The 11,745-nt window shown below is 34.1% G+C and overlaps 1 protein-coding gene across 4 annotated transcripts in view; it reads right to left on the reverse strand.

The window, feature by feature from the left end:
• The window catches only part of RELN (reelin), a 539,216-nt gene that overhangs the window by 147,660 nt on the left and 379,811 nt on the right, over positions 1-11,745 (reverse strand). For all 4 annotated transcript variants that reach the window (XM_067042797.1, XM_059074483.2, XM_067042796.1 and 1 more), the window contains 2 exons: positions 11,329-11,490; positions 6,479-6,715 (listed from right to left, as the gene is read on the reverse strand). In XM_067042797.1, the coding sequence (XP_066898898.1) occupies positions 6,479-6,715; positions 11,329-11,490 (399 nt within the window). The remainder of the gene's footprint in view (positions 1-6,478; positions 6,716-11,328; positions 11,491-11,745) is intronic.

The raw sequence follows: 11,745 nt of genomic DNA on the forward strand, positions 1-11,745 counted from the left end.
TTTCACATTGTTGACTCTTCCAATCCAAGAACATGGTATATCTCTCCATCTGTTTGTGTCATCTTTGATTTCTTTCAGCAGTGTCTTATACTTTTATGAGTAGAGGTCTTTTGTCTCCCTTGGTACGTTTATTCCTAGGTATTTTATTCTTTTTGTTGCAATGGTAAATGGGAGTGTTTCCTTCATTTCTCTTTCAGATTTTTAATCATTAGTGTATAGGAATGCAAGAGATGTCTGTGCATTAATTTTGTATCCTGCAACTTTACCAAATTCACTGATTAGCTCTAGTAGTTTTCTGGTGGCATCTGTAGGATTCTCTATTAATGGTACCATGTCATCTGCAAAAAGTGACAGTTTTACTTCTTCTTTTCCAATTTGTATTGCTTTTATTTCTTTTTCTTCCCTGATTGCCATGGTTAGGACTTCCAAAACTATGTTGAATAATAGTGGCGAGAGCGGACATCCTTGTCTTGTTCCTGATCTTAGAGGAAATGCTTTCAGTTTTTCACCATTGAGAATGATGTTTGCTGCGGGTTTGTCATATATGGCCTTTATTATGTTGAAGTAGGTTCCCTCTATGCTCACTTTCTGGAGAGTTTTTTATCATAAATAGGTGTTGAATTTTGTCAAAAGATTTTTCTACATCTATTGAGATGATCATATGGTTTTTATTCTTCAATTTGTTGATTTGCATATATTGATTGATTTGTGTATATTGAAGAATCCTTGCATCCCTGTGAATAATTCCACTTGATAATGGTGTATGATTCTTTTAATGTGTTGTTGGATTCTGTTTGCTAGTATTTTGTTGAGGACTTTTGCATCAATATTCATCAGAGATATTGGTCTGTAAATTTCTTTTTTTGTAGTATCTTTGTCTGGTTTTGGTATCAGGGTGATGGTGGCCTCATAGAATGAGTTTGGGAGTGTTCCTTCCTCTGCAATTTTTTGTAAGAGTTTGAGAAGGATGGATGTTAGCTCTTCTCTAAATGTTTGATAGAATTCACCTGTGAAGCCATCTGGTCCTGGACTTTTGTTTGTTGGAAGAGTTTTAATCACAGTTTCAATTTCACTACTTGTGATTGGTCTGTTTATATATCTAGTTCTTCCTGGTTCAGTCTTGGAAGGGTATACCTTTCTAAGAATTTGTCTATTTCTTCCAGGTTGTCTACTTTATTGGCATAGAGTTGCTTGTAGTAATCTCTTAGGATGCTTCAGATTTCTGCAGTGTCCATTGTAACTTCTCCTTTTTCATTTCTAATTTTATTGATTACTCTCCATCTTTTTCTTGATGAGTCTGACTAAAGGTTTATCGATTTTATCTTCTCAAAGAACCAGCTTTTAGTTTTATTGATCTTTGCTATTTTTTTCTTTGTTTCTATTTCATTTATTTCTGCTCTGATCTTTATGATTTCTTACCTTCTACTAACTTTGGTTTTGGTTTGTTCTTCTTTCTCTAGTTCCTTTAGGTGTAAGGTTAGATTGTTTATTTGAGATGTTTCTTGAGGTAGGCTTGTATTGCCATAAACTTCCCTCATAGAACTGCTTTTGTTGCATCCTGTAAGTTTTGGATCATTGTGTTTTCATTGTAATTTGTCTCTAGGTATTTTCTCATTTCCTGTTTGATTTCTTCAGTGATCTCTTGGTTATTTAGTAACATACTGTTTAGCCTCCATGTGTCTGTGTTTTTTTAAAGTTTTTTTTTCCCCTGTAATTGATTTCTAATCTCATAGCATTGTGGTTGGAAAAGATCCTTGATGAGATTTCAATTTTCCTAAATTTACTGAGCCTTGATTTGTGACCCAAGAGGTGATCTATCCTGGAGAATGTTCCGTGTGCACTTGAGAAGGAAGTGTAATCTGCTGTTTTTGGATGGAATGTCCTATAAATATCAATTAAATCTATCTGGACTATTGTGTCATTTAAAGCTTGTGTTTCCTTATTAGTTTTCTGTCTGATGATTTGTTCATTTGTGTAAGTGAGGTGTTAAAGTCCCCCACCTTTATTGTGTTACTGTCTATTTCCTTTTATAGCTGTTTGTATTTGCCTTATGTATTGAGGTGCTCCTATGTTGGCTGCATGTATATTTATAATTGTTATATCTTCTTCTTGGATTGATCCCTTGATCATTATGTAGTTTCCTTCCTTGTCTCTTGTAACATTCTTTATTTTAAAGTCTATTTTATCTGATATGAGTATTGCTACACTAGCTTTCTTTTGATTTCCATTTGCATGGAATATCTTTTCCATACCCTCACTTTCAGTCTGTATGTGCCCCAAGCTCTGAAGTGGGTCTCTTGTAGACAGCATATATATAGGTCTTGTTTTGTATCTATTCAGCGAGCCTGTGTCTTTTGGTTGGAGCATTTAATCCACTCATGTTTAAGGTAATTATCAATATGTATGTTCCTATTACCATTTTCTTAATTGTTACGGGTTTGTTTTTGTAGGTCCTTGTCTTAAAGCCTATTTTGTCTGATACAGGTATAGCTACTCCTACTTTCTTCTGGCTTTTGTATGTATGGAATATCTTTTCCCATCCCTTTACTTTGAGTTGGTGTGTGGTCTTAAAGCTGAAGTGAGAGTCTTGGAGGCAGCATACAGTTGGGTCTTATTTGTTTATCCATTCAGCCACTCTATGACTTTTGATTGGAGAATTCAGTCCATTTACATTTAAAGTAATTTTTGATCAGTATGGACTTACTATTGCCATTTTGTTCATTGTTTTCTGGCTGTTTTGTAATTCCTTTTTTCCTTTCTTCTCTAACTCTTTTCCTTTGTGATCTGATGATATTCTGTAGTGGTATGCTTAGATTCCCTTCTCTTTATCTTTTGTGTATCTACTCTGGGTTTTTACTTTGTGGAAACCATGAGGTTTATATAAAACATCTTACATTTGTAACAGTCTATTTTAAACTGATAACAATTTAAGTCAAATGCACACTAAAGCTCTACATTTTTACACCGCCCCACCATGTTTCATGTTTTAGATGTCATAATTTACATCTTTTTTATCTTGTCTATCTGTTAACAGATTATTATAGTTACATTTTAAAAATTATTTTTGTCTTTTAACCTTCATACTAGATTTATAAGTGATTTACTCACTACCACTACAACATGAGAGTATTTTGAACTTAACTATATATTTACCTTTAGCAGTGAGATTTACACTTTTATATCTGTTCCTGTTACTAACTAGAGCCTTTCTGTTTCAGCTTGAAGACCGTCCTTTATCACTGTTTTTGTAAAGCCTATCTAGTGGTGCTGAACTCCTTTAGCCTTTGCTTGTCTGGAAAACTCCTTACCTTTTCTACTAAAACGAATTGCCAATTCTAATATGCTATGATGACCATACCCTCATAGTTTTACACATTTTGAAACCAAAACTCTAGATAATGTGACAGCAATGTCCTTTCCACCTGTATACTTAGCTAGTCTACTAGATAAGACAGAGGAATGTAAATGTCCCTTGGTATTATCACTAATAGTATTAGGCAAATAACCTTTAATAAATCTCAATTAAAATAATTCCCTTAGTGATCTTAAAATATATTGAAGAGGCTTTAAAGACTATTTTTAGAACATAAAGCAGACAGAGGTTCTGATTTCAGATACTATGTATGGAAGAAAGGAAAGTACTACAAATAATTAAAGGCAATTCGTTTCCCCACGGAAAAATGTGCTCTAAGATGACATACTGTAAAGTGACTTATAGCATATTGACTGTAGCTCTTCTAATGAATAAACAATTGTCCAAATTTTCCCTGGAGAACACTCTCAGTAACAACAATCCATGCTCATGGAAAGTCATGAGTTAGAAAATGAGAACCAAATGAACTCTCAGCTGGCAAAAGCCAACAATAATTAATTTAACACCAGTCATTTGTAGAGAACCTGTATACACTTCAAAATTTCCCTTGAGAAAAACAGGTCATTGAATGGCAGAGGCCACATATTTAAATATGTTCAAAGAATTTTTAGTTAATAAGATAACATGCTCCAAAGGTTTTACATTAAAAAAAACACTTGTTTTTAGGACTAGGTAGTTATGATAAATAGTTGGCCAATATCATCATTTGAATTTCAATATTGTAATAAGTGTTTCTGAAAACCATCACTAAAGTGAGTTCACATTGAACTTGGAACTTGGACAATATATTCTTCAACAGCAGCAGAGAGAAAACGGTGTCATTAAATGGGGCTTTATTCTGATTCATTGGCTAAGAAAATGGGAACAGTTTGAAATCTTCCATGTTGCTTCATTTTAATGAACAGAGGGCATTTTTCATGTCCTTATTAAAGCGGTTAATGTGTTTCTCTAGTCTCATTATCACCACCAGAGTATACTCTCTGTTGTTTCATAACCAAGACAACTCCTTTTCGTTTCAGAGAAGTCAAATTTGATTGCTCACATGTGGTTGTTAATAAAACTCCTGTGGCGCTGCTTAAGGTGCCCATGGGGATTGTACAATTATTTATATTTTCTTATGGTTTTCTATAATTATTGTGATTGTACTTTCACAGAGTAAATGTATCTCCACCAATTAAAGCAGTGGTGGGTTAAGAATATTCATCAGACTTGTATGAAAGGATATTGTTCTTAGGGTTTTGCAAAGCACAGAAATTAAACTGCTGTTATCATGTATTCAACCCAAGTGTTAAAATTAAAATGCTCAGCAACTTTGGAGTTTATCTGAGCAGATGTTAACTATTTACGAAAAAATAAACATTATACAGGACTTGCATTCATGATATGATTCTTTGTTGTATTCAAAGTGCTGGAAAGAAAAACTGCTACACAAACTTGGGGGATACAGTTTATGGTATATGACCAATTTGGATTATTGTTAATTCAGGTCAATTTAAAATTGCAGAATCATAAAATTCCAAGAAATCTCATTTTGCTTTACATCTTTGTATCTTATTTGCTTCACCCCTTTATTTTCTTTGAGGACCCCAGGACTAAGAAACAGCATGAATTAAAACAAGCATCTGAGGCTATCAACTAGAAAACACACAAATATAACCTTTCATATTTTGTCATAGAGAAATTTCATTCTATCTAGTTTGACAGTGCTTGCAGTAAAAGTGATCAGCTGTACATCCATGCCATTATCTGTCATTTTGATGCTAGAATTTTAGCCTGCTGTGTGTGAGATGTGACTGTCCATGCACAATTCCCATCAAAGGTAATTTTATGTGCAATGGTGTGTAAAATTTACCTCTAATTATGATAAGGTCACTGATGGGTCATTTATGATATGCTCTTGGGAGACAATTGCAGTGAATAGCTTTTGGCAAGATTCATCTGGAGAAATTAAATTGGTCTGACCATGACTCAATAGAAAGTAAAAGACTCTTAGAAAATTATTCCTCAATCATGTTTAAAGTTCTAAAGGAACCCAAAGAGGGGCAGTTTACACAGTGGTGAAGTTTGTGACTTTTGAAATTACACAGACCTGAGACTTAACCTAGGATCTCTATGCCTAGAAAGTCCTATCTGATCTGGCTTCTGCATATCTCTTGGCTTCTATTTCTGACATTCGCTCCCTCATTACCTGGGCTCCAGCACCACTGGCCTCCTCCCTGGTTTTTGAACATGTCATGGTCACTCATGCTTTGGGAGTCTTTGCACTGCAGAGTTTCCTGTAGTTGTACGCTATTCCTTCAGATTTTCATGTGCCTGGAACTTCCTGCTCTTTTACCTTCCAATTAGTGGAATGTGCTGTATCCACTCTCTGAACTACCCTAACACAGCCTCCTCTCTATCTAAAGTTGTCACTTCCTAACTAGGTAATCACTATTGTGTCATCCTACTGATGTTCTTGAAGTACTAATCATAGTCTTAAGTTATTTATTTACTGCTTAATGTATAATTAAGTTTGCATATGACGATAGGGAGAAAAAAAATCTAAGAATGAAAGGTATCTTGACTAGGAGATTCCACACTCTTGAAACCCCACTGACACTAACTATACAAGTCACTGGTCCAATACTGCTTGATAAAATGGACTAAAAAGAATATTTTTGGGTTGGAGAAACTTCTTGGACTTTATGTAAGACAGCATGAAAATAAAACATGTGATGAGAAATTTTATTAAAATAGTCATTAGAGTGATTTCACTTTTCACTATGATCATGATGGACCTCCATGAAGGGAGAATATGTTAGTCACTTTAGCTATTAACACTTCTTGAAGAAGGTTTTTATATGTAATGATGGGAAAATGAAAATTTTACATGAATAAATATAGTGAAATTTTATATTTATTTAAATCTATCAGTGTTTTGTTTTTAGTCTTCTTTCCCAAGATAACTTACATATAGACATAACAGCGACTTTTCAAATAGTTCATGTTCAGCTAATGTTTGTCAACAAACGACTAAGTGGTGGATGGATTGGAAGATCATCTTTGGGTTTCAATCCTTAATGTAAATTGTAACAATAACAACAAGAACAAAGATGAAATCCTCACCAAAGGGTCCAGTCGTGGCCACAGTATGGCTGAACATTTCCCAGGTAGAATCCCAGAGATTGAGTGACCTCCACAAGATTGGTAAAGTCAAGACTAATGCTGTTGAAAAGTACAGATGTCATGATAATCTCATCAATAGCCCATACATCCTCTCCCTGGGAAGAATGATATGGTTGCCACCATCTGAACTGAATTCCAAACTGTCTGGCATCATCTGGTAATTCTACAGAGATTATTCTAAAGGAGAAAATAGAAGTAAAAATTCAGATTACTTTGATTATCTTAAAATACAAACATTTATAGCAGGATCTTTTCTTCCTACAGTATAATATTTGAAAAAAATAATTCTCCCACTATGACAAACATTCTTGAGATTTCCAATTTCCTGTCTGACTCCAACAAAGTCTTCTCAACACATCTAAAACTGTGACTTTGCTTGCTCTCAGCTGCTCTCAATAAAACATAGTTGTCAATGTGGCAGGATTTGCCTAAGTCTGGTAAAGGATCTTGGGCAGCTTGTTACACACATTATAGTTTTGGGCTGGTTGGAACCATGGCACTTCCTCATTCCCATGAGCTTAGCATAGTGTGCGAGGTCACTTGCTGTGTCATGGTGGCTATGACAGTAAACCTGTATCTGACAAATGGGGAAGAAAATTAAGAATAATATCTAATTTCCAGGAGCAATCATCGTACACAGCAGCAGGAACTAGATATTAATTGCCACTGCAATGACATCTGCTTGAAAGCTCCATAAATCATAGTACCATGCTGTTCAAATCCATACAAGGTGAGATGTGAAACAAATGGCAAGTGGAACATTTATCTCCATCAGTGTACAATTATACACCAGGAGAGGTGCTTGCAGTAAACGCACACTGAAGGGACTGAATCTTTTTCCTAATGAGCAAAGAAAAACTCCCTAAGACAGGTGACTAGCTGGATAACTTAGAAATAAATTATCTTAAAACTTCAATGTCTAAGGCTGGATTTACTGAGAAATTAGATTGATTTTCATATTTGTATTATGTTCATCTTTAGTTATTACACAAAGAAACATTAAATCACATGTTGAAAATGTAATTTTTGGCATACTGAAAGTTATTAAAAGTAATATCTATTTTTACTTTAAATAATCTGCACATGAAAATATGGGGTGGAATAGCACGATTATCACCATTGATTATATAAACAGTAAAAAATTGGTAGGACTTTTTGTAATGTGAGAAAACATACTTTTTAAATGATGAGAAATCAATGTTCAAATACAGAAATAAAAATTTAGAAACATTTCTTAAACTAAAAAGACATAGCGGGCTTCCCTGGTGGCGCAGTGGTTGAGAATCCGCCTGCCGATGCAGGAGACACGGGTTCGTGCCCTGGTCCGGGAAGATCCCACATGCCGCGGAGCAACTAAGCCCGTGAGCCATGGCCGCTAGGCCTGCGCATCCGGAGCCTGTGCTCCGCAACGGGAGAGGCCACAACAGTGAGAGGCCCGCATACCGCAAAAAAAAAAAAAAAAAAAAAAAAAAAAAGACATAGCTATAACAGGTTTATGATTTTTTTAAGTACTTTCCACAATCTGCTGAATTTTTTTAACCAATGTGAGTTTATTAAAAGAAAAGTACTTATTAAATACTTAATTAAATTATTTCAGTAAGTTTCACTTTAATTTTCTAAATATTTATTTATTAAATAATTAAATAATATTTATGTTAACATATCAAATATATAATAAATAAACTATATTCAAACTGGCTCAGCAATGAAAACATCATGCATTAATTTAATAATTTAATTTGATCGGCATTATGTTATTAGAAAATTATAATTTTCTTTTAATATTAGTACTTTTAAAAGTAGTTACTGTTCTCTCTGAAGAAAATAAATATAATATTAAAAATTAACAACTGCGAAGCAGAATTTTTCGGGCAACTTTAAAGGAAAATAAAGTGCATATGTGTGTGAGAACAGTAACTGAAGTGAACAAAATTCTCCCCAGCAGAGATGTGAAGACTGTGAGTCTGTAGTCAGACTCTTGGGTTAAAGTCTGCACTTTGTCACCTCATGGTTGATAACTTTGCAGCTGCAGGGAAGGTATTTAACTTCTATGTGCCTTAGCATCTTCATCTGTGAAACTGGGACAATAATATCCTTATGGCAAAGTCAGAGACTTTTTTCTATTTTTCACTATTGTATCTTAGCACCTAGAATAGTGTCTGGCATATAAAAAGAATAACTTCTTGCTGCATAGGTGAAGTACATATTGTCAGTATACTCTGACAGAGATCCAGACACAGAGGCACAAGGAGGTTAAAGATTTTCTTTTAGGTTAAGCAGCTTTTAACTGACAATGCCCGGGTATGGACCTAGGGAACATGGCTCTAGAGTCTGCGTCCTTTACCTCTACGTTATATCTTGGAGTGGGGTGGGAGTCTCTGCTTTACCACTCTATGCGTATTACAGTGGCTGGTTAGAATGGCTATGGAGCCATTTGGTCAGAATATTCCTAAATGAGAACCCAGGGACATAGGTCAACTTTCTGTCTCAAACTTCCTTTTTTGGATATGTACTAAGCTCATGGATTTCCTGTAATCAAATACAATAATCAAGACAAAATTAAAATATAATTAGACTTCATAATAATTTTAGAATAAGAAACCAAGCCCTATAATTAAGAAAAATATAGAATAATTTTAGTCTCACCAAAAAATATATTTTTATATTAATAAGAATGCCAATTAGTTCACAAGGCAGTCTAGTCAGTTAGAACTAAAAGATTAACTTAGATATATTTACAGACTTTAACTTTTATAAATATCAAGCAGACAGCGTTCTTTCACTTACTGAGTGAATTATAGGTAAGGAAATTATTAGAAATCAGCTAGGAATAACAGTAGTTAGCCAACTAGCATATCTAATTTATGGATCAAACTTCATTTTCGAACAACCATGGCAGAAAGGAACAATATAGAATTCACAGCAATTACAGACAGCAATTTATACTGAAGAAAACACAGCAAATGGTCGAAGGCATCAATAATTAACTGTCTCATGGAGAGTTTACATGGTTTGTACTATTTCTCATATAAAACATAATTTAGTGTCTAGAATATATCAAATTCTACTTCTGCCATGTCACCTTTTATTAATATTTATAAGAGATAGGGGGAGGAGGGAAGAGTCTCTTCACAGAGGCAATAGATATAAAATGAAAGTGTTCTTGGTTCCCCTACCACGTTCTCCTTTTAAAAAAATCTCCCCTCTGATCTTAATCTTTCAAGCCGTGCATATACCTAATGCTGAAAAGCCACCTTGGTTCTGCTTAGAAGAAAAATGTTGCTGTCAAATGGCAGACAAGATTAAATGTATCTTTGCAATAGTACATTAAATATATAATATCTTTTCATATCAACAAAGATTAATTAAATTTCATGCTACAAATTGATTACTGAATTTTGAAGCTGTCCATCCTTGTTAGAAAAAATTGTGTTTTGGGCCAATTTAACTTAGGACAATGATATTTTCTTCATGCTTTCCTCATTTTTATTATCACCTTGATTTTTGCTTAATTTTCTTTTAAAGCTTATTATGGAGAACTTATAAAATGTTTCTTTAGGATTCATATGTCTCTACTGAGTGAGAAAGTTGAGTTTAGTCTTATATTTACCCTTATAGGGAAAAGACTCAACACATCTGGTGCATTCTTAAATTTTACAACATATAGTATTTACCACTCATAATAGTTGTTAACTAGTATCTCTGTTACATGCTACTTCATCTTCTAATGAAAATAAAAGTTCTCACCTATTTGAAAATACTTAAATGAAGGGATAGCTCTAGGCAGAATTTTAAAGTATGTAAACTCTATCATCATTGCCCCTGTCCTTTTGCCACAGTGCCAATGCACACTTCAGTGCCCAAAGGCCTCACTCTTTTTCACGTCTTTCCATGATCAACATGTATGTACTTCCAGGAAGGTAAACTGTATTAGCTCTTTATATCTGAAAGTGAATGTGAGTCACAGTGATACCTCCTCTAGTGCTATTTTAACTTTCCCATCCTCCTCTTCTCCTGCTATTTTAAAGGAATTTCAGTGAGCAGGTCTATAAGTGTTCTAGAAAAGGAGAGGACTCTTTGGACTCTTCTGAAATCGTATCACAAATGGTGATTACCACTCTCCCAAACTGAAGGATGGCCCTACTTCAAGTAAAACTTAAATCTCACAATTGTGACTATATATTATAAAACATATAAGCCAAAGAAAAATAGAAGTGGCCTGAAGAAAGGGTTTTAAATACAGCCTCCACTCCATCTTTGCCAGGGACTCTATACATGCTAGAAAAGCTTCTTTATACTCTTTTTAATATACTTTATATTAAACTTTAAAATCTTTATATGAGTATAAAGATTAAAAACATACTGGTCATCAGATTTTATGAGCTATTATCTCATATAATTTATTATAATATATTATCATATATTGCTAAAAAATATTTATCAACTGCATTTATAATTTAGTACCATATTAAAATCGTACCTAATAATTTGCACTATAGTTGAATAAGGAAAGTAGTGTTAGTTATTTTTCTCTTTCCTAGGTATCAAAATATTTCCCTTAGATGCACATTTCAGAATATGAGAATAAATTTCTTCAAATTACCAGAAGTCAGTAGGGCAAATGAATTACAAGAACGCAGCTTTCTAGTTTTTCATTGCAAGAGGCATCAATCTTTGTCCTCACCATCTCTCAATGCAAAAGCATCTGAACTCTTACACGACTTGAATGATGATTTCCCCAGGAAGGAGCTATCACCCTTACCATTTTTTCCAAGTGTTTTCCAACATACCTGGGCTCATGATAGTTGAGATATGAATAATGCTCCAAGAGTTTCCAAGTTATCCCATTATCATAAGAATAATGCAATAAAACACCTTCACCAGGCTGGTCAGGGGCTTTGCATGTGCTCAGAACAGACTTGCTCCCCAGCCTCAATGTGAACTGGAGAAACCTAGAAATGAATTGTCTATAATTAGTGGGCATAAACATTTTAAATCATAACATTCATTTTGGCTTTTAAAGAATTTTGAACAAATTTAAATAAACTACTCAAAAGCTGTAGGTTTCCACTCATCCCTCTTCTACAAAATGTAAGTAATTTCACTGTGAGATGTATGAATATACGTAGAAGATGAGGTCACTGCATGTGTTTTGTAGACAGATATATCTATACAAATATAATGGTATGTTTATATATATTTGTATA

The sequence above is a fragment of the Kogia breviceps genome, chromosome 9 (genome assembly GCF_026419965.1).
Source record: "Kogia breviceps isolate mKogBre1 chromosome 9, mKogBre1 haplotype 1, whole genome shotgun sequence".
Taxonomy (NCBI): domain Eukaryota; kingdom Metazoa; phylum Chordata; class Mammalia; order Artiodactyla; family Physeteridae; genus Kogia; species Kogia breviceps.